Here is a 24,479-nt window from a genome sequence, read left to right on the forward strand (position 1 = left end):
GTATGTGTGTGTGTGTGTGTGTGTGTGTGTGTGATTGTGTGTCTGTGTGTGGCATGGGTGGATTCAAAAATAACGCGTGCATCATAGATTTGTATTTTTCAGATCCACATGTGTTATTTCACGTTTCAATTATACAGCAAAGGCGCGAGTTCATTTTAAGTGCGGCAGTTTTCAAAAGGAAGGTACCCGCATGCTTTTCCTTTTCAAAATGAGGTACAAGGTCCCTGGTGCAGTTTGAAAGTACACAGTACTTTTAAATATAATTGAGCACAAGGGCATAGACGTGAAGTAAAACATCTTAAGATGGTAAAACTATTATACTGTACCAAAGTTACCTGCAACCAAAAAGCAAAATTATAACACCAAACATATGGCTCACTCCTTTTGTCCTAATTTGTTTCCCCAGCTGCCTTTCTTCTTCCCTTCTTACACCCACAAAAACTCAGGAAATAAAGTTGCACCAGAAATATAGTTGCACCAGGAATATAGTTGCACCAGGATTATAGTAATCCATTGAAAGGCGAGGGTCAGGTGACACAGGAAGAATTCCCAGGATTTTAAATTTAACACAAAGTTGTTTCTATCTTAAGAAGAGAGCACTCTGCCTGGTCTCCACCCAGAGAATATAGTTTTCACATTGTAACTATATCAGCCACATAGTTCGACATTAGCCTGTTCAGGCATTACTTTGTATTATTCAAAAAAGCAAAAAAAAAAAAACAAACATATTGGTTGAGAGACATAATGATGATTTCAACTCCTTGACATGACTTTTTTCCCAAGGACAAGCAGGATGGTAGTCCTCACACATGGGTGACATCATCAGATGGAGCCTGGCACGGAACTTTGATCTCAAAGAATCTAGAGCTTTCAGACATGCCCTACTGAGCATGTGCAGCTGTAGTCATCACCCTGCCCCCTAGGTAGAGTCATCAGTCTTTTATTTCCACAGAGCTGCGTGGTCGCGGTATTCAGCTTTGCTGTCTTCTCTCACAGTTTTGTAAGTGATTTTTCTGGTGCTGCAGTTGTTTTCTTTCCCTTACCTTACGGTACTTTTATTTCCCTTTTTTCTTCTCCTCTGTCTGCCAGCTGCATGGCAGACCTTAGTCTGTGTGCGGTCTGGCAGAGTCTATCTCTCCTTGCTCTGTCTTTTTTTACCTTTGTCCGGTGCTGGCAGGACTGACTGAGTGCAGTCCATCAGTGATCAATGTAGGCCGCTGAGCCTGGGGACTCGCCTGAGTTGTACCCGGGCAGGAGCTCCATGTTGTTTCACCAATCGATCAGCTTCGATGGATTCAGACAGCGAAGAGATCGAGGACCAATACCGTTCCTGTGGGGGGGGGTTCATCCTTCCCACATTCGAAGAAACTAGTCTTTACAGGCAGGAGCCCTGGATGACATAGTCTTCTCTCCTGCTTGCCAGTGGTTGTAGTGCAGTCTCCCTGGGAAAGAGGGTGAGCAGGAGCCTGGGCAAACAACTTGCTGCCACACCTTTGGTGCCATGCCCAGTAACGGTTGCCCGTGCACATCTGTGACCAGAGTACTGTTGATTTGATGCATCAATGTCAAGACCATGTCAGGGACCAGGATTGCCATTCAGCACCAAGGTTGCCCTTGATACCGTCGAGGTGCCGGGGTATCCTCAATGTCGTCGAGGTGCCGGGGTATCCTCAATGTCGTCGAGGTGTGTGACCACTCTCGATATCATAAGGGACGTCTGTGCCATCTGCATCAGTGGAAGTGGAGTCTCAATGCTCCGGAGTCATCGACGCCCTGGGCCTCAATGTGGCAGAGTAGCTGCACCAACCTCTGGTGTCAGGGGCCAGGTCTGCCATCGTGCGCCATGGTTCCCCTCAATGCCGAAGGGGCTGACTTTGATATCGATGCTGTCAATGCCATCGATCCCTCAATGCCCTCAAGGCCTCGGTTCTCCTGATGTTGTGGTACCCTTGATGCTTGCAGTGCCATCAATGCTTGCGGTGCCATCGATACCATCAACACCCTCAATTCCATTGAGGTGTGTGCATGGCCACCCTTGATGCTGTTGAGGTATGTGGCCTCGATGCTGCGGCAGCCCCCGATGCAGTCGAGGTGCATGGCTTCAATGCTGCAGCAGCCCTCACTGCCCTCAAGGTGCGTGACCTCAGTACTGCAGCCGCCATCGAGGCCATTTCGATATGGAGCTGCCCTGATGCCACAGTCGACTATATCGAGCAGCACCAACAAGGCACTGGGTTCGCCCTTGAGTGCCCTGATCATTCCTGAGGCATTGTCCACCTGGGCTCTTGAGAGCCCTTGAGTGCCACTGAAGCCCTCAAGCGACAGGGATTTCAGCCTTGGATGAATCGAGTGCCGGGTTCACCATCTACTCAAAGCATTCTGATACGCCAAGGCATCCAGGAGCAGTGGTCAGGTGCCCTCAAGACTCCTTGGCGTTGTCCTGACAAGACACGGAGGAGCACTGTGCTGTCCCATTACAAGCTATGGCTATTGGGCACCATGGATGCCAATGATCGGGGGGCAGTGGAGATCCCACCTGGATTCGAGCACTAGCGAGGCTATCGATAGCCATAGCTGCTGGTGAGAGACGCCATTGAGCTTGCAGCATCGACCCTCTCTAACGCATAGGTGAGTCAACGGGAACAGTTGATGGAGTGGGTGGTCATTGGTTCCTTTGGGCATCGATGAGCCGTGTTGGGGATGCAGAGCATCTGCATCCTTATTCAGTCAAGTGCAATTGAAGCCCTGGGTGCAGCGTCATTTGGTGCCCTTGATGTGACCCTGCATTGGTGAGCGCGATAGCACTGTGAGCCCTATGGGCACCGTCACCATCTCCACTATGGCTAGCAGTGAATGTGGTCAGACATCGTGGGATATGACTGAAAGGCTCCATGGACACCATCGGTTGCCAGGGACTTTGCTGCTGTCATTCCCTGAGGGAATCAAAGGTGAGTCATTCCCAACACAGTTTCAAGGGCTGGGTTCAGTCTCTTGGGGCATTCTCAGGTTATAGAACACTACTCTCCACCATGCCATTCCCTGTGCACCAGTGGTACTGAGGACACCATTGTCACTCTGCTCCTATTCACTCCACTGTGAGTTACTGTGACAGTGGAGCATAGCATGCGCGGTCGGGTATGGCAAGGCATCTACTCCAAGCACCTTGGGTGATGGCAGGCGGCATTCTCCCTGTCTGTGCAGGTCTTTGCCAGACCAGGGTTCTACCGTTGTTGCGTCATGGCCTCGGCCTCCTCATCAGTTCTGCACTGCAAAGTGCTGGGGAGCACTGGCAGGGAAGGCTTCATCATACCCTCTGTGATTCGCCTTTCGGCAATGCATTGCCACCTACTCTAGCAAGTGGATACCACTGTATGAGTACTAGTTAGCGTGTTTTCACAGTGGAGGGCTCTTTTTCCAAGTTGCCCTGTTCTGTATGGGTGTATCTGTGTGGGTGTTTTCCTCGTGGCAAGCACAACAGCTTGTGCCTCACAGCTCCAAGACTGACCTAGGATTGCATTCCCGGTCAAACCCTGGGAAGATAGTGTTGGAAGCCCTCTCTTTCCTCAGAAGAGGAATAAGTCTTTCAACCCCTCCCATGTCACAGACCCCATTTGCGGGGAAGCTCCTAAGGCTCCATCCCTGGCATGTTTATCTCTGAACCAGAGCCTTGTTTCTTCAAATCAGTGCATCTCCTGGGAGACCAGGGCTGGGGAACAGCAACAGTGGTCAATGGACTATTTTTGCTGGGGCTTCTCCGTTGCTACCTGTGGTGACCTACCCCATCTGAGGGTAGCTGCCAGTGGTGGTTTGGTTGCTTCTCAACCTCAGCGATCAGTGATTGTAACTCAACTCGATTTCCATTACTTCTCTCCCTTCAGGAAGGAGAGATTTGACTGGGTTCCAGGGCAACCCAAGGGGTGTTCCTTGTTCTCCACTTTCGGAGAAAGGATGTCACCACTTCTGACTGGCGGTTGTTCTTGGTTTCTTGCAAACTCTGAGAACCGGTCGAATGATAGTGCTGTCCTTCAATCATTCTAAGGCACAGCAGGTCTATTTCACGAGGGAGCCTTTCCAGAGTAGCTCCCAGGTGAAGCTTAAGGGTTTCTCTCGTCCAGCAGTCGCCTTGATGCCTGCTGAGCTCAATGGACCTTTTTCAATGAGGACCACTATGGCCAGTCATTCTCACCTGTGGGACCCTTCCTCAGTGAGGAGGGTTCTAGTTCATATAATTGGCGAGTATGCCTTTCAGCACATTGCCATATCCATTGCTGAATCTTGGTTGCAGTGGCTTGCAAGCTGTACGTCCCCATTTTAGAGATAAACTTGTCTGCAGACGGGGAGTCCTGGTTCATACAATGATTGTTCCATTACTGTACTGCGAGCTTCCTAGGGGGAAGTTTATGCAGTCATGGCGGAGATATTAATACCTAAGCCAGGTGCTTGCCAATCTGTTCCTAGATCGCCCTGGCCCTGCTCTGGTACTCTTAGGGTTTCCAGGCCAGTGTAGAAATTCTGTTTGACAGGGGTTTGCATTTGCGGCAACCTGGCTCCTTTTTCTTAATGGAGAGTTTCTGAATTTCTTCCCTGGGGAATTTGCTCTCAGTTTCAGATGTTCCAAGCAGGATAAGGGTTATGTCTCGGTAGATAACTCCTTACTAAATCAGCAGTGAGTTTTTCGCTTGGGATTGAGATATCCAAACTAGCGACTCTTGCTTACCCCGGCAGTCCCACGGTTTGTCTCCTTGTGTTCTCACTCCTTCCGACTTCCAGTTGGCATGTCGGGGGGAGAGGAGGAAAAGCTAAGGCATTCATGGTATATCTTAGTGTATACCTGCAGGGAAGGATACACCACATTTTTCCCTATATTTCACCATGTTCTGGCTGATACTGCCTTTAGCTTTTCTTACTTCACTAGGTTTGCCAAAGTGCCTTCCTGCTCACCCAACGTCTCCTGTAGACAGGATAGATAGCCCTGCCCTTGACAGGGTGTAGTGCAGGTGAGCCTCAGGCCTCACTTTTCTCCCTGCTTGGGAGTTTGAGCTAGCGATCTGATTCAGGGATTGCCTTCATCCCCTGAAACTCTTGACGCTGTCCTGCATAGTCAGCTAGATCAGATGTTTCAGCACGTAGGGTCTGTCTCAGGCCTTGTGGTTGTAGCTGTTTTTCCCCATGCACTGCTTGGGCTCTTCTGCCCTCTGTGCCTGTCATCCACACATAGGCACACTTCTGTAGAGACATTCTGTCCCTCGGATGTCAGTGGACCGCAGTTTCTTTTGGAGAGTTCTCAGGCCCCAGTTGGGGTTTCTGTTGTCTTCTAACACCGAAGGAAACTATGCGGTCTTCATCCAAGAATCTTTCTCTTGTTTACATCTCTAGGCTTTTTCCTGTATCCAGGAGGTTCTAGATCTACTATCTTTGTTAGGGTGTACTACTCCAAAACCCTGCTTATAATATTTTCCATGATGTGGAGAAAGCTTCTGCTCATACTCGCATCACTCCTCTGCCTTAGGTGCACCTGCTATGCAAGGGGTTTTGTGTCTCAGTCACTTCTATGGTTTTTCTTTGTAGAACTCAAATTCGTCTCCAGCCTGGACCCCTTGTGGGTCGGCTGCCTCATAGGCAAAAGGGAGAGTGGTAGTACTTTCAGCACTGTGCTGTTTCCCGCTGTGTCCTGTTTGGTCAGCGAATAGCTAGGGATTCACCGAGAACTACCATCCTGTTTGTCCTCGGAGAAGGCAGAGTTGCTTATCTACAACAGGTGTCCGCCGAGGACAGCAGGATGTTAGTCTTCACAAACCCTCCCGCCTCCCCTGGGAGTTGGTTTGTCCATGTATGAGCTATATCATGGACAGAGGGACTCTGCCTAGGGGGCAGGGTGATGACTACAGCTGCACATGCTCAATAGGGCATGTTTGAAAGCTCTAGATTCTTTGAGATCAAAGTTTCATGCTGGGCTCCATCTCATGATGTTGCCCATGTGTGAGGACTAACATCCTGCTTGTCCTCGGAGAACACGTTACAGATAATCAACTTTGCTTTCTATGGAGAATCGTTATGATTTAATGATGGGAACAAGGAAGTATAAGTCAGAAGAGGTCTTGATACACATGCATTCAAATCCTTTTCTCCTACTCACCCTTTGTATGAATTGGGCTCAGACATTTTCATTTCCTGCCTTCAGTTTACTCAAATGTAATTTGGTAACCATAAAACATTGTTTTAAAGTAGTGTTCTTTTCTTCAACTCCTCTGCTTTGTAGGTGCTAATGTGCTTATTTGTGAAATGTTATAATTACAAAACAAAGTGAATTCCTGTTTGAATTTAAAGCACTCTATAAATAAATTTGGACTTGTAGTTCCTATTAAATCAAATTATAGGCACTGGGTGTTAAGACTATCAAATATGTCAGAGGAACGTAGTAAACAATTTAATTTCTTCAGTGTTCCTGAACAACTTAAAAAATTGAATATCTGGAGATATTTAACCTTTGATATCTTTTTGTCATACTGTAAAATGATATTCGGACTGGGTCAGATGATATTCAGTTCTCTCCCACACAGTTTATGAAGATCATTGGTGAGAACGTATCTGGAATATTGTGTCCCATTCTGGACCCTATGTCTCCAAAGGATTTAGACAGGGTAGAGACAGTCCAACGGAGATTTATAAAACTGGTACAGAATCTGACACCAGAAGGATAGACTTAAGGAGAGATATAAATCTTGCAAATACTTTTTCAGTGGCAAGTAAGTTCTAGAACAAGGAGTCATGAGAATGAAATGGGATTAATTCAGGAAGACTTGATATTAAATCTTTTGAACTAAGCTTTTTTTTTTCTTTTTTGCATAAAAGACAGTAGGACTTAGAAAATAAAAATAATTGTAGCGTGCTATGAAAAATGCGAGTTGGTGGACCTGAATATATTGGAAATCCCTATAAACACTTTATGTGAGATTTAAACCAGCCCTTGCTCTGACTCATACAATACACTAATAGCTTCATTACAAATTATCTCGTTATCCCTTTCCAGATATGCAGAGTCTGCTCTCTTAATGTTACCAGCACCTGGAATTCAGCGGGCAAAGTGAGATAGACTTTATTTCACCATTTTGTCAAGTCAGATTAAGGGGAAAATGCAAAAAAAAAAAAATAATCTTGCTCACACCCCAGTTACCACTTTGCCTCATTTAAATATTCTGAAAACTTCTTCCAACCTCTCCATATTGGTAAAAGTCCTGAGGTTCTTTGATTCCGTTTCCCTATACCGTACCTGTCAGGCTTTGTATCCTTGCTCATGATATCAGACCAACTGGAGAAAGAAGGGGGGACATGCTGCAACCTGACTTCAGAGACCAAAAATGGGAATAAAAATAAAGGGAGCAGGTAAAAAGTATACACAAACTCTAAAAAAGGCAGGGTACAAAAAATATATATTTAAAAAAAAACAAACCCTGAACTGGGTCTCTACATTTGTCAGAAACAAGATTATATAAAGGGATCTTCATATATCCACTTATACTCAGGTAAATAACCCATGAGTATAAAATATGTGTTAGAGCCAAATGATGAAAAGAAAAAAGAACTTTACTCCCTGATTTGTGATTTTGTAGAGCATTTCATTGATTTTTTAACCATTTGGAAAACTTTTAGTGTTGTAGCAATGTAGGTGAATTAGTAAAGTGGATTTCATTAAAGAAGCACCTTTGCACTTGTAGGTGGAGACTATTGGTGATGCATACTGTGTAGCTGGAGGACTGCACAGGGAAAGTGAAACCCACGCTGTGCAGATAGCACTGATGGCTCTGAAGATGATGGAACTCTCAGATGATGTGATGTCTCCCCATGGAGAACCCATTAAGGTCAGGGAATGGCTGCATGGAATGCATACAGCTAGCATGATCTCTCCTTTTCTAATAAACTGACCATTGTTTCAGCAAATGAAATGTCATGTGCATGGAAGAGAGTGCTCTCCTCGGGAAGCTCGTTGGGGTGGGGACTTGATTTCTCAGAGATCAGGCATGAAATGTTGATACAATTTCTGTCTTTAATTTTACCCCAAGAGTCTTCTGTTTTACAGGTTGCAAATCACTTCTACAGCCTAAGTCGAGGCATTCCAGGCATTATGTATGAGGGTTTAAATACTAGCCCACATAATTTCAGTTAGATAATAAGCCCTGCTTCCATATACTGACAAACTGCTTAAAACCTCTAACTGCAGGCTTCTTAAATGGAAATTCCCTCCTAGCATATTTGCTCATAGGCTCTCCAATCTACAGCCTGAGATCTGCTTTCCTGATGGTGTCCCTGCCCCTGTTTCTCTCTGATCCTTCTTTCACAGTTGTCTTCTTTTTCATTATTGCTATTCAATTTTCTAATCATCTTTACCTCTTCCCAGACCAGTTTCCCTTAAAATCACAAATCCCACTATGCTTTACCCACCAGTAACTTCAGCTTCTCTCTGGTTTCTGAAATTCCCTCTAGTCACCAACTGTTTACATTTCCATGACAACATGTAATTCCTTTACAGTGCAAAATGGAGAACATTAAGAACCAGGTGTTTTTTGGTTCTACTAAAATACATTTTTTATTTTAATTTCTTCTTATTAAATAATTGTGCCAAATCTCAAATAATAGAACAGTTTCAGTAACTTTCAAACCTGCGCAAGGGCGCACATTTGCACTCCTGTGTCGGCCCACACCCAGGGACGCAGTCATTTTATAACACACATGTGCATGTTATAAAATAGTCCGGCTGCATGCACATGTGCACCAAATTTTAAGTAGGCGCGCGCAAATCCCACTTTTACCACATAAGTTGGGGAATTTTAAAAGTGGTGCACAATGACACCATTGCCGGTTAAACCAGTTCATCCCCAGTTTACCCAGTTAAGGGGTAGATCCTCCAAACCCCCCCCCCCCCCTAATTTAATAGTTTTCACTCCCCACAGTTAGGCCTGACCCTTAAAATCCCGAAGATCTGCCTATTTTCCTCTGTAGAAGAAGAAATCTTACATGGCAAGGGATCTGGGTAGGCGCCCAGCCGCACACACATCTCTGGCTCTCACCCCAGAATGCCCATGCCCTGCCTTGACCACTCCCGTTCCCCGCCCGTTTCTGAAAGCCTTGGAGATGTGCATGCTGCGGGAGATATGCGCATGCCCAGGAGGCTTTTAAAGTCCACTCAGCACTCTTGAGCCCAACTCATTCGCTCATCCCCGGCTTTTAAAATTCACCTTAATGGGTTTAGCCACTTCCACCCCTGTTTTTCCCTCTTTCCCCTCATCCTTTAGGGCAGTGATTCTCAACCTTTTTCCCATCGTGACACACCCAACAGGCCACGCTCACATGTGTGACTCACTGCTCATTACAATTCATGGTGGAAATAAAAAAAAAATAAAGGCCCAGTATCATTTTTATTGTTAAGAATGACACAAGGGAAAGATACGTATTCTGTCTGAACAGAAGTTGCATAAACAGTAAACATCCCACACCAAAACAGCACCAGTTTCCAGCACTTAAACAGTAACCACCTTACCTAAGAAAAGGCAACACTGAAAATATTACACCAGGTCTTAAGACACCAATACACCTCCTATTAGGAAAACGGACCAAGTCAAACTGCTATAGAGCCCTACATAGAAACTACACGCCAGTAGATAACCTCACCTAAATCACATGTGCTACCCTCACCTAACAAAGAATAAAGAGACCAAAACGCATAACTAGAAGCATGCAGAAAAAACTGAATTGGAAACCGCAACAAGCCAGAGTCTCTGTATGCAGTGTAACAAAGGAAAAAAAGAAACATCACCCATCCTTATAAAACAAATCAAGAAATATAAAATCAGTAGCAGTAAAACCATACTAACAAAAAGAACAGATTTCAAAACAGCTGATGAATGAAATATCCAATAATTAAAAACTCATATAAAAAATTTCTAGATACCAATAAAATATTTCAAAATAGCAGACACAAAGACCCAGTAATGAAAAATAAGGATACAAAAAATGTTTTGCTCTGTATACCTGGGAACATTCCTGGGAACAATCCTGAGATTGTTTTGAATTAGCAGGAGGAGGGGTGGTTTGCTTGCAACTTTCTCCTCTCTCAGTCACACACCAGCGTTCTCTCTCACACTGGCTCTCATTCACACACATGCGCACATGCTTTTTCTCTCTCACTTACATAGGCTCTTAATTACACATTTACACACATGCCGTTTATCTTTTCACACTTACACACAGGCTTTCAATCGCACACATACATGCTGTCTTTTTTTCTCACACACAGACTCTCATTCACATGCTTACAAACATGCTCTCTCTCTTTCTCTCATTTACACACAGGCTCTCAATCACATACTCACATGCTCTCTCACCTAAACCAGCTCTCACTCACACACAGACAAACATGCTGTCTCTTTTTCTCACTTTCACACATGCTCTCAATCACATACTCACATGCTCCCTCCCCTAAACCAGCTCTCAATCACACACATACTCTCTTTCACATATACAGGCTCTGTCATTCACACACATGCTATCTCACTCACACACACACACACACAGGATCTCAAACACACATGCTTGCTCGTTCACTCACTCTCCCCCCCTCCCCCGAACTAGCGGCAGCAGCAACCTCCTTCATTTTCAGCCCTTGCGGAGAAAGGAGTCCCATCGGCCACGGGGGTTGACGTTGTTCCTTATTTTACTCCGAGCTGCGCTGCTCGTCCTTCAGGCCACGCCTCTCTTCTTTTCTTCGGGCCGCACTTGCTGTTCACCACTTCCTCTTCCGGGGCGCGGGAAGAAAAGATCATTTTAAGCCCGGGCGGAGGACCTATTTTACTTGGGTAGGGGGAGCATTTGGGTCAGCGGGGTACTGGGAAGTGTGACAACATACCTGCCTGTTCTTGGCGACACACTGGTGTGTTGCGAAACACCGGTTGAGAACCTCTGGTTTATGGAATGCTCATGAAATTTATTTACTTATTTAACAAATTTAATGTACTGCCTTTCCATAAAGCTGAAGACTGCAAAAATAAAAACAAGTACAAATAGGATATAAAATACCATTGTAATACAAACATCATAGAAATATAAAATGAGACAACTCCTACTGAGAAACAACTATAAACAAAGAGCACACCAAAAATAAAATTTCACAAACCAAACACCATAACATAAAAAACAATACAATCCAGCATATATGTATAACAGCAATCAGAACACCAACCAGATAAAATAGCAGAAGAGATCTTATGCAAACATCAATAAACTATGATGGGGTCAATCTTCAAAGAGTTACATGGGGGTTATGCGTGTGAAATCAGGATGTATGTGCATATGTAGCCCGTGTGCATGGTAAGCAAATTTTCAGAAGGTCGAGAGTGCATACATACTTACTATTTCTAGTGTACGTCTACATGAGTAACAAAGAGAGCGTTCCAAGGGCATTCCAGGGCAGGGTTCGGAAGCACATACACAAGTGTTTTGTAAGTGGTGTACATGCAACTTACTTGCACACCTGCGATTCGAGTCATTTATTTATTTATTTATTTATTTATTTATTTTTATATACCGATGGAAGTTAAATCACACTTGGCTTTTGTCTTCCTTTGTTTTTTGTGGATGGGAGGACTAAGTTAGCTGGTGGGAGGGGGAGGGCCAGTGTGAAGTAGTGGAGGGTTTAGGTGGAGGACTGGATCAGCTGGAATAGGTGTTGGTGAACTGGCAGTTATCCCCTTGTACAGGTCCTTGTTGAGGCCTCACCTGGAGTACTGTGTTCAGTTCTGGAGACCATATCTCCGAAGGGATAGAGACAGGATGGAGGCGGTCCAAAGAAGGGCGACCAAAAAGGTGGAGGGTCTTCATCAAATGACTTATGAGGAGAGATTGAAGAATCTAAATATGTACACTTTGGAGGAAAGGAGGAGAAGGGGTGATATGATACAGACTTTCAGATACTTGAAAGGTTTTAATGATCCAAAGGCAACGACAAACCTTTTCCGTTGCAAAATAATCAGCAGAACCAAGGGTCACGATTTAAAACTCCAGGGAGGAAGACTCAGAACCAATGTCAGGAAGTATTTCTTCACGGAGAGGGTGGTGGATGCCTGGAACACCCTTCCGGAGGAGGTGGTGAAGACCAAAACTGTGAAAGATTTCAAAGATGCGTGGGATAAATACTGTAGATCAATAAGTCTAGAGGATGTGAATGAAGAGAAGAGGCATGGGGGTGGCTTGCGGGAATGACGGCTACTACCTGGAGATGAATATCCTTATTCAATAAACATACACACGGTTAATGTGACTCCAACATTGCTCTATGCTTCAACAGCAAGAGGAAACATGGAAAAAAGGATTTGCATCCACATAAAAGCAGGGGAGTAGCTTGCTTGTTACGGCGGTTACTACCCCAAACCAAAAATGCCTGATACTTCACTTTCAATGCATAATCCAGCATAGCTCTCTGCTTCAACGGCAGGGGGAATGAAGAAAAGATGTTTTATATTCAGACATACACCAACAAGGACTGAATTACATAGTCTGGGTAAAACAAATAAGCATGGGTGTAGCTTGCTTGTTACGGCGGTTACTACCCCAAATCAAGCCTGATACTTCACTTAGAATACATATCCAGTACAGCCCACTGCTTCAACGGCAGGGGGAATGAAAGGAAGATTTATATTCAAACAACCAACAAAGACTGAATTCACAGGCTGGATAAACAAGCGTGGGAGAAGCTGGCTTATTACAGCGGTTACTACCCCAAACCAGTTAGCTGGATACTTCACTCAAATGCAGCTCCAGCACTGCTATCTACGATGGTGGGGTGGAAGGGAAATAGAACCAAAAAAGTTATTTAAAGGGACAAGAGTAACAGAAAAGTATGAAGGAAAAAAAAAAGTATGAAAGCTTGCTGGGCAGACTGGATGGACCATTTGGTCGTCTTCTGCCGTCATTTCTATGTTTCTATGAAAGTAAGTATTTTCATAAGCAGAGCACGCACATATTTATAAAATACCCACCTCCACACGTAAACTGCAGGTTATTGCATGCACAGGTTACAGTTATTTCCTACATAAAATATATATGCTTACTTGTATGAAATAGGCCCACAAACTATACATATCCCTGCATTAAAAAAAACATTCATGTTCCGACACATCTCAAATACATTCGGGGCAGAGATATGTGTTATTTTTTTTATAAACTGTGCAATTTGTGCTACACAGTTTATAAAATACTGCCTTAATTTTAGACACACTGACTTATGTGCTGATTTATGCACATCATTGGAAATTACCATCTAACATTACTGTATATAAGATCCCAAAAGCAGCAGCCATCATAGAATAAAACAAATTCTAAAAACAGAACAAAGCCAGAACAAAATACATAAGAGACCAGCAGTGATCTAAAAAGCAACTGCTATTGTAGAATAAAACAAATCCTAAGAATAAGGCTAGCAACAACAACAAAAAAAACCAAACAGAAAAATAAATAGACCAGAATCAATAAATTAGCCTTAGTAAACTAATAAAGTTAAGTCATTCGTGGAATGTTTGTTGAAAAAGCCAAGGGGATCATTTATCAAAGCACGATGGGGCGTTATCATGGCTTGATTGCTAGGTAGAGAAAACATGGTACAAATCTACTCTTCTTTCACCTTTCATCTCTCCAAATCACATTAAATCTTCACTGATGGTAACTGTGCTGTTCGAATGTATGACTGCGCATGTAAAACTGCCCCCCAAAACCCAACTCACCACCCAAACCTCACACCAAATTACTAGTGCCCCCTCTTATGTGGTATAAATAGTTCACTTTTTGGTGAGCCTCTACAAAGGTGCGCTCTCTCTCTCTCTCTCGCTCTCTCAGGAAACGTTCCCAAACCGTACCCCTTTGTTATTGCAGGTACTATTTTAGCTATATTTATAGCAGAATGATGAATCTATGCCCAAGTTTTTACTAGGCATCAGTAAGACAAGCTTTCTTTGGCAGTGAATTCCAATAAAAAAAAAAAAAAAAGAGCAGCATGTAAACAGATTTCTTTTATAGGTGGTAAGGTCTCACTCTGTGATCTTAAAATATGACCAGGCACATAAGGGCATCAAAGATCTTTCAAATAAAATAAGGCCTAGATTATGTAAAGCCTTGAAAACTAATGACAGGGTTTTAAACTGAGCCCTAAAAGTTTTATGGGAGCCAATGTTGCTCATTAAGAGCAGGAGCAATACTCTTTCTTAAACATATTCCAGTTAGCAGGTGAGCAGCATAATTCTGTATTAATTCAAACTTTCAAAAAGCCTTCTTGAGAAGGCCTATATATAAACTATTACAATAAGTGAGGCAGCTAATATTCATATCATGCCTTAAATAGCAAAGTGTTTCTTTTCAAGTAAAGGATGAAGATATTGTAGTTGTTTTAGTAATGCAAAACATCACCCTAATATAGTTGCTATTTGAATTTCTATTTTCAGCCCGGAATCAATCAGGACACCAAGACTACATACGTCATTCTTGAAATGAAGAATAATAACAATTCAGAGTTGACTGCATTCTGTTTTAATGTATTGGAGCATAGCCAAAATGTAATAGCTTCTAGGCAAGCACTTAATTTATTTAATGAATCCTGCCTGTTGCACCCTATGATATGTACAGCTGGATGTTATCTGCCAAACTGTTAATTATTTTCCCTAATGGGTACATATAGATATTGAATAATAGTGGAGTGCACAGAGCCCTGACCTGAGAAGCTCCAGATGCTAACCGCTAGCTATAAGAAGAAAATTCACCTACATTTATTTTCTGGAATCTGTCTTTAAGCCAGCACACTCACCCCAATCGTTGACCCACGCAACCAAACACCTCCTGTCTTGGTGGAACACCTCCATTGCTGCATGCTGCCGACGACCGCTGACACTGCGAGACCACGACCTTCCCATAGGTGCACACGCACATGTGCGCACATAATAAAGGCCCCCATAGTGGGAAAAGCTGAGTGGTGCCTTCCGTTGACATCAGGCTGACTGGCCTATTTAAGCTAGGGCCCTACAATACCACCTCGCCCCATCTACGGGGGCGAGGTGGTATTGCTCCCGCCGCCCGATTCGCCCACCGCCTCCCCGTGCTTGCCAGCACGCGACCTGTCGGGGTCCAGGAGAGCTTGTTCATCTACGCGGCCTTCCTCACATCGATCGGCCTGCCTGCCCAGACTCCTGCCTCCAAGCGACGTCATCTCTGCAGGGCCGGAGCCCTTTAAATCGCGGCCCCAAACACAGGCAAGTTCTTTTGCTCCCACCGCCCGATTCACCCACCGGCTCCCCGTGCTTGCTGGCACGCGACCTGTCGGGGTCCGGGAGAACTTGTTCATCCACGCGGCCTTCCTCACATCGATCGGCCTGCCTGCCCAGACTCCTCCCTCCAAGCGACGTCATCTCTGCAGGGCCGGAGCCCTTTAAATCGCGGTGCCAAACACAGGCAAGTTCTTTTGCTCCCGCCGGCGCCAAACGCAGGCAAGTTCTTTTGCTCCCACCGCCCGATTCACCCACCGCCTCCCCGTGCTTGCCGGCACGTGACCTGTCGGGGTCCGGGAGAGCTTGTTCATCCACGCGGCCTACCTCACATCGATCGGCCTGCCTGCCCAGACTCCTCCCTTCAAGCGACGTCATCTATGCAGGGCCGGAGCCCTTTAAATCGCGGCGCCAAATGCAGGCGTCGCACGCCTTGGCATGCCCCATAGTGCGCCCCTTTGTGCACCGCTTTGTGCCACCTGTTCTAACATTTGCCTTTTACATTCATCTCCCTTCCTCCTAGTCCTTATTTTTTGGACACCGTCTCTCTCAGTGACACTCTCTTTGTTACTCACTTTCCCTCCTCTGTAAGGCCCACTCCTTTTCCCACACCCTAATCCCCTCCATTACCTGCTAGTCTTTACCTATGCTTCTCATTCTTCCACCCCACCCCATTCCCATCCGTAACAACTGCCTCTACACACATTACCAACCTCCCCCCTGTCCCTCCGCCCACCAATGTAGAAGGCTAATCCTCATCATGACGTCCCCCATATCTCAATTCCTCGGCCTATCTCTAATCTCTCTCCTCCTCTTCAATGCCCAATCTCTAAAAAAAAAACCACACATTCTCAACGACATCCTTAACGATTCCAAACCAGACATCTATGCTATAACAGAGACCTGGCTGACGCTTTCTGATACCTCTCTCCTCAGCCAATTTCCCACTGAATCCTATGACTTTTTCTCCATCCCTCGAAAAAAGAAAAGAGGAGGGGGCATTCTCCTCGCTGCAAACAAAGACTTGCACCTTATTTCTCAAAAGGTCAACATCCCCCCTAAATATGAAGTCAGCCTCTTCAAATCTAAATCCATCCAAATCTGCCTCATTTACACCCCCCCTGGTCTCCTAGAGAACGACCTCTCACCTTTAATTGAATTCTTTGCCAATTCACTATCCTCTGAACTCCCCACCATCCTCCTTGGCGACTTTAACCTCCATATGGACTCTCACCCTCAATCCCCTTCCTGCGAAGCCTTCTTAACCTCCCTCAACGCTATGGGCTTTTCTCAGATTATACATTCCCCTACACACAAAGCTGGCCATACCCTTGACCTCATCTTCTCTTGTCCCGGCCTGCTTACTCTAGATTCCTCGTCCTGCCTCCCGGTACCCTGGTCTGATCATTATCTCATAAAAGCTACCTTGTCTCTAAAGCAACCTGTTTTCGCTCCTGCACCTAACTCTCACACCTTCAAATACCGCAAAAACTGCCCAATAGATGCACTCACAGCAGCTTGCTCAAACATCCACAATGTAATAGACCTTTAAACAGCTGAAAATGCCATCTCCTCATGGTTCAATTCTACACTCTCGTGTACCCAAAATTAATCTCACCCTATCATGTATTTTATAGAACCAACATTTATTAAAGAATAACTTTTATTAAAAAATATTTTGTTGTGGAATGGGGTAAGTTTCATATATTTTGACGCATGCCTCCATGGCCTTGCTTCAATTATTGTATTATAATCATCAACTTACCACCCTCCCGCTCACTTTTTTTTTTTTTATTCAACTTTTTTTGAAATTTTAAAAATATGATTATATGTAAATCAATCTGTCCTCTTAACTGTGTCCCCAAGTTCGCCAATAAATGTGTCCAAAAAAATTTTTGGAAATTTTTACTCTGTTGGTCCTTACTTTTTTATAAAAGTCGAGCTAAGGTATTCTTCTCTCTTATTCCAATTGTATATTGATGTTATTCTTTCTTTGTCTATGGTTACATTGTTTAACCCAAGGTTTCTTTATTCGTTGAAACTTTGTTTCTTCATTGATTCGTTAGATACAATTAGATATTCACTTGATCTAAAAGCTTGAATCTTATATAATTCTCGAATAAACTTTTACTGTGACTTGAAGGGTTTGGTGTATATGAGGATTTAATATCACATGAACTTGACAGAATACATTTTCTCCTCAAACACCGGTTAAATATTGCAAATCGCAAAACCTTGTCTCTTATATGCTCCCAAATGCCAATAGAATGTTATAAATCACAAAAACTTATCTCCCATATGCTCCCAACACAGCCGTGTTTTGAAAAGTCCTCCTTTTCTTCATCAGGGGAGTGCGCATTTGTTCTTCATTCCTCACTCTCAGGTTCCCGAACTCTGAATAATGGCGTTCTTCTGTCGGTTCGCGTCCTTCCTCACTCTCAGGCTACCAAGCTCTGAATGATGGCGTTCTTCTATTTATTTATTTATTTATTTATTTAATTAATTAAAGGTTTTTTATATACCGCGGCACGTTTCAAAACATCACCTCGGTTTACAATGAACAAACATTTAGCAACAGGCTTTACAATCAATTCAGAAAGAACAAACATATATCAATAAGGTCAGCGAACAAGGCAATAAGTCCACATATAGTACAATTGAATCCCGTCTAATCTCCTGGGGGAAACTATGTATAATTACAAACTATATATGATAAGGTGCATTGGGTTCAAATAACAATAAATAATAATAATAATATAAAAACTATGTATAACTAGGTACATTCAAGCAGAGGCAGTTGGAGGTGAAAGGGGTAGGGGGGGAGTGGACAGCTGTTTAAGGTAGGACGGCTGTTTGCGGAGTAAGAGGTCATTATGTATAAGCTTTTCTGAAGAGCCAAGTTTTTAAGTTTTGTTTGAATTTCTTGTGACATGGCTCCAGGCGTAGATCTGTGGGCATTTTATTGCAAACATTGGTTCCTGCTATGGTAAATGATCGTTCTCTCATGGAAACATGTTTAATATGTTTGAGCATGGGAGTCCTGAGTTTGGCTTGGTGTATTGTTCTCGTAGGTCTGTTGGAATTGTGGAATGTAAACTGGTCAGAGAACCATTGCATTTCTTTGTTGTAGACGGATTTGTGTATGAGGGTGAGGACTTTGTACGTGATCCTAGATGCTACTGGTAGCCAGTGAAGGTATTGAAGTACCGGCGTAATGTGATCATGGTGATGTGCGTTAGTCAGTATTCGGGCGGCTGCATTTTGTAGCATCTGTAAGGGTTGTAGCGAATTTTTTGGCAGTCCAAGCAGGATAGCATTACAGTAGTCTAGTTTTGACAATATTGTAGCTTGTAAAACTGTTCAGAAGTCGTGCGGGTGTAGAAGAGATTTGATTCTTTTCAGAGTATGGAGTTTAAAGAAGCCGTTTTTAACAGTGGCCACGATGAATTTTTTTTAATGAGAAATGGTTGTCTATGATAACACCGAGGCTGCGGACCTGCTGTAAGACGAGAAGGCCAGCTTGTGGATAATTGGTAGGGATGATGGGGATGTTGCTTTGTGGGGAGATGATGAGAAGTTCTGTTTTGCTGGTATTGATTGCTAGAAAATTTTCGGTGAGTAGATTCTTTATTTCTTCAAGGGCAGTATCCCAGATTTTCAGAGCATTGGGTAGAGAGTCCTTAATGGGGATGAGGATCTGCACATCATCTGCGTATATGAAGTGCGGGAATCCAAGTTTCATCAAGAGTCGACATAGGGGGATAAGGTAGATATTAAACAGTGTTGATGAGAGAGAGGATCCTTGAGGTACTCCTTGTTGTAGATTTCTAGGTTTGGATTCATGGCGGCCAATTTTAACACTGTATTTTCTCTCATTAAGATAGGAATGGAGCCAGCAAAGTGCAGAACCAGTGATTCCAATTTGAGATAGGTGGGTGATCAGGGTATAGTGATTGACAGTGTCAAATGCAGATGATATGTCAAGTAGCGCAAGAATGTAAGAGTGACCGGTGTCTAGTGTTTTTAGTATTAATTCTGAAAGAGACAGGAGCAGGGTTTCGGTGCTATGGTTCTTGCGGAATCCATACTGGGATGGAAGTAGTAGTTGATGTTCATTTAGAAATTCTGTGAGTTGTTTGTTTATGATTTTCTCCATTATTTTGGACAGGAAAGGAAGGTTCGAAACTGGGCGATAGTTAGATGGTTCAGTGGGGTCCAAGTCCACTTTTTTGAGTGTCGGTTTTATTATGGCATGTTTGAGTTGAGCGGGTACCAGTCCAGTAGTGATAGATTTATTGAGAATCTTGGAAATGGGTTTGGCAATCCTTGCTGGAGAAGAAAGGAGTGTTTTTGTGGGTATGATATCAAAGGGGTGCATAGCTGGTTTAATCTTCTTGAGGATAGCTTCTATTTTGAGAGGGGTAGTGGTTTCAAAGTTTGAAAGGGTGGCAGAGTGTGGTATAGTTGTGTTAGGGTTGTGTATGTGTGCGATGTGAGTGGGTGTAGTGATGTGTGTATTGGCAGTAGGTGAATTGACTGGAAGGGGGGAGATGGTAAAGCGTGCCATGAGTTTATCTATTTTGTCGTGAAAGAAATCAGCTAGTTTCTCACACTTGTTTTCGTCCTCATTATCTGAGTTAACGTTTGTTGGAGGAGTAATGATGCTAGATACATATTGGAAGAGAGCACGTGGGTTGAATTGGTATTGATGAATCCTTGATGCGTAATAGTCTTTCTTGGCTTTGTCTGTATTTTTCCAGTATTCGTGTAGAAGAGAGCGGAACTTTAATAATAGCGCTGGGGATTGGTTTCTACGCCATTTCTTTTCCATTTTACGTAGTTCTGTTTTCATAATTCTCAAATCAGGGGTGTACCACGGTCTTTTGGCTTTCTTCTACATGTTGATTTCTTTCGAGATAAGTGGGCACAGTTTATTTGCAATATTACTGGTGATTTGGTGCCAGGAGGAACATGCTGAGTTGGCATCAGTGAGATCTAACTTATTGAGGTCTTCTGATAGTGAGTCCATAATGTCTTCAGATTTGCAATGCTTACGGAATGTTATGGTTTTCTTATTGTACATAGGAGAGTGGGGGGTGCATTTAAACATGCAGGAAATGTCAATCCGGCAGTGGTCTGACCAGGGGATGGGGGTGCATAGTGGAGAGTCAGTTTGGATAAGAGAATTCGTAAAAATGACATCAAGGGTATGTCCAGCTTTGTGTGTAGGGCGCGATACTGTTTGTCTAAATCCAAGAGTGTTTAGGGAGGCCAGGGTGGCTTCACTGGCTGGTGAAAGCGGTGAGCGGTCAAGGCGTAGATTTAAGTCACCTAGGATGATTGTGGGGATATTAATGTCGATGTATTTGGAAATGTATTCAGTTAGTGGTGAGGGGTTGTTTTCTTCCGAGTCTTTCTTTTTGAATTGGTCAGCAGATCGTCTATAACCAATGGGAGATGGTACGTCTTACGTCATTTTTTCTTTCACTATTGACTTAACATTTACCTCGATTCACAGGAGGTTTAAAGCAGAGTTGCCCATTCTATTTCTTCATTCAGTCCGCTCGGGACTACCGTGTTCAACTTGAAAATCCAATGTTGTTCACTATAATTTAAACTTCTTTTCTGGTCTCCACCTCGTGGATTGATCTCTACCATATCTATAATTGTTCATTTCAATTGTTCAAACCGATGTTCACATTTAACACAATGATCAACTAAATTCTACACTCAACATTCTACACTCAACATTGCCAACCAAAATTGTCCTATGATTTCAAAAACCATCAACCCTTCACTTTCCAGTAAAAAAACCTTGGTATACCCCAGACCTCAAATCTCAGAAGAACCTCCTTAGAATCGCCGAAAGAAATTGGCGTAAACACCCCACACCTGCCACAAAAACTCATTACTACCAGCTTATGCACAAATACAGGAACTCCATTCAACAGACCAAATGAGATTACTATGCACATGAAATTCACAATCTCCAATATAATGCCAAAGCTCTGTTCGCCATTATCACTAATCTAACTAAATCCCCATCTCCCCTTACACAAAGCCCTGGTAACAAATCCCAATGCAACGCCCTTTTCTTTCAAAACAAGATTACCTCCCTTACAGCTAAATTCTCCACTAACTCCGAGAACTTTAATTTTCTCCTCCCAAACCCATCTACCTCTCTTGTATCCCTAGAAGCTTCTTCCTCTCTTGAAATTGAAAATATTCTAAAAAAAAAAAAAATTTATTTATTTATTTATTTAAGGTTTTTATATACCGGCAATCATGAGGACATATCTTGCTGGTTTACATGAAACGGGGTGCATTAAATACATCAAACTAAAACTGTGGTGATCGAAGGAAACAGTTACAATTAACAAGGGTCACAGAACTTGGAGAAGAAGGAAGAGATAGGAAAGAATAACTGGTTAGACAAAATACAAATTAAATTAATTAAATACTATGTACAAATGGTATTGTTAATGGTTGAATGTTTTGGGGAGTCCTTGGATTGAGTCCTTGGATTGTGTCATTAGATTGTGTCTGGGAAAGCTTAAAAAATGATTAAAAAAATCATTTTTTAAGCTGGGAAATCATTTTTTAAGCTGGGAAAGCTTAAAAAATGATTTTTAAGCTGGGAAAGCTTAAAAAATGATTAAAAAAATCATTTTTTAAGCTGGGAAATCATTTTTTAAGCTGGGAAAGATTAAAAAATGAAACCATCATCACACCCTGCTGAAACCATACCTCCCAAACTTCTCCTTGCCATCCCAAAAGTAATAGCCAAACCTCTCTCTAACATTCTCAATTGCTCTCTCGAACACGGCATCGTTCCCACTATTCTGAAACAAGCAATTGTTAAACCTATCCTTAAAAAACCTAACCTAGATCCCTCCATCTTATCCAATTTCAGGCCCATCTCAAATCTGCCTTTCCTTTCCAAAGTATTAGAAAGACTAGTAAATGCACGCCTCACTGATTATCTTGACCAGCACAAAATTCTCTCCCCCTCTCAATTCGGCTTTCGAAAACACTTAAACACGGAAACCCTGCTTCTCTCACTAACTGACACCCTTCTCAAAGGTATCGATAGTGACAAATCCTATCTCCTAGCTATGCTAGACATTTCTGCAGCTTTCGACACTGTCAACCACAACATCCTAACAAACCTCCTTGTCAATATTGGGATCACCGGAACTGCCCTTGCTTGGCTTCAATCCTATCTGCAAAATCGACACTATACAGTATCCTTTAGCAATCATGAATCAGACCCTATCGACCTAGACCGAGGCGTTCCCCAAGGCTCCTCGCTTTCTTCTACACTGTTTAATATATACATGCTTCCCTTAGCTAACCTCCTCACAAATTTGGGATTTGACCACTTCATCTATGCTAATGACGTTCAAATTCTCATTCCTTTCACTGACTCGCTTCAGAAAGCCCTCCAAACCTGGGATTCATGTCTGTCTTCCATTAATCAATTCCTAACCGACATGCACCTTGCACTAAACCCCCCAAAAACTGAGCTCATCATCATCTCCGCACTCCACTCCTCCCCTACCATCCCTCCCTTTACTCCCCCCATTATCTTCTCATCTCGTACTCGTAACCTCGGAACCATCATCGATAACCATCTCTCTCTAAAACCATTCATAAACTCCATTCTCAAAGATTGCTACTTTAAACTCCATACAATTAAAAAACTCAGACCCCTACTACACGGCTCTGATTTCCGAACCGTACTTCAGGCCATTATTTTTTCCAAATTAGACTACTGTAACGCTCTGTTACTTGGCCTCCCCTCCTCGATTATCAAACCTTTACAACTCCTGCAGAATGCCTCCGCCCGCATTCTCACTAACACTAAAAAGAGGGACCACATCACACCCACTTTGAAAGAGTTACACTGGCTACCAATCACCTCAAGAATACAATACAAAGTTCACTCCCTCATTCACAAATCTATTGTAAATGAAAACACTGGCACAATCCCCCTTTCCTACCTCACGTCTCAACTAGACCAATTCGGACTATCCTTCAAGGAACACTGCACCTACCCTCCCTGAAATTTATCAAACTTTCATCCACTACTAAAAGAGCGTTAACCCTAGCTGGCCCTACCCTATGGAATTCAATGCCACACAACCTCCGCACTGAATCCTTTACACCCAAGTTCAAAAAGAAACTAAAAACCTGGCTGTTTCAACAGGCCTTCATCTAAATTCCTTAACTCCTTGGCTATCTCATTAGACTTTCACCTGTACACTCTCAGCTCCCACTTAAATGCCCCTGTCTGACTTGTTTACAGCTGTTCACCCATGATTTTTCTGTCCTTTTCCAGGACTTATACCCTTGTCTTAAATCGTTCATCAAATTACCACTCTCCCTATGAACCCTCTGCTAATCATTCGCTTTGTGAATACGCTCTTCTAATTTTAAGTAAACTGCTGATTATTCGCTATATGTTCTATGTAAAGGATACGTCCCTTTTGTGGCCTTCCATTTTGTTTCATGTAAACCGGTACGATGTGTAAACGGCTATCGGTATAGAAAAATGTTAAAATAAATAAATAAATCTACGGGTCTTCTGCCTTACAGTGCATGTTGCCTAGCATTCCTGTTTCCTCCGTTACTGTGCTGTGCCTTGTCGTCCAGCCTGCCTTATCTTCTAGCCTTGTCTTCTATCCGTGCCTCATCCAACCCACATTGTCCAGCCCTGCCTTCTCCTATTTGTCTTGTCCAGTGTCTTCAGTGTGTCTTCTTCCACCCTTGGCCTGACTCTTTGGATCTTGACTCTTGCTTGGACCTGAGCACGATTGCCTGCCGCCTGGACCTGACCCCTCGCCTGGACCTGACCACTGTTACTAGTTGCCTGCCCTGATCTTGGCCTGTCTCTGACTCCATTTATCTGCTGCCTGACCTGACCCTGATGTGCTTTTGGACGTCCACTGTCTTCACTACCCTAAGGACCCACCTAAGTCTTGCCAGTCGCTAGAACCCAAAGGCTCAGCCTACGGGGGAGGCAGCTAGTAAAGTTGAAGCTCCAGACTGTCCCTCTATAGGATGTGTTCCCCAGCTATCAGCATAGTCCTCAGGGTTTTGCCCTCGAGACTGCATGAAATATGCTGCAGCACCAAGTGCTCATATATCCGCTACCCTTCTCAACACTTAAAAGCAAGGCCA

At 43.5% G+C, this 24,479-nt stretch overlaps 1 protein-coding gene across 5 annotated transcripts in view; it reads left to right on the forward strand.

Annotated features, from left to right (window-relative positions):
• GUCY1A1 (guanylate cyclase 1 soluble subunit alpha 1) overlaps positions 1-24,479 on the forward strand; it is a 94,292-nt gene that overhangs the window by 45,263 nt on the left and 24,550 nt on the right. For 4 of the 5 annotated variants that reach the window (XM_029613953.1, XM_029613784.1, XM_029613866.1 and 1 more), the window contains one exon: positions 7,716-7,859. In XM_029613953.1, coding sequence (XP_029469813.1) covers positions 7,716-7,859 — 144 coding nt within the window. Of the gene's footprint in view, positions 1-7,715; positions 7,860-14,483; positions 16,177-24,479 lie in introns of those variants that run through there. The other variant, XM_029614115.1, reaches the window with a different exon arrangement.

Source organism: Rhinatrema bivittatum, chromosome 1, assembly GCF_901001135.1.
Source record: "Rhinatrema bivittatum chromosome 1, aRhiBiv1.1, whole genome shotgun sequence".
NCBI lineage: Eukaryota > Metazoa > Chordata > Amphibia > Gymnophiona > Rhinatrematidae > Rhinatrema > Rhinatrema bivittatum.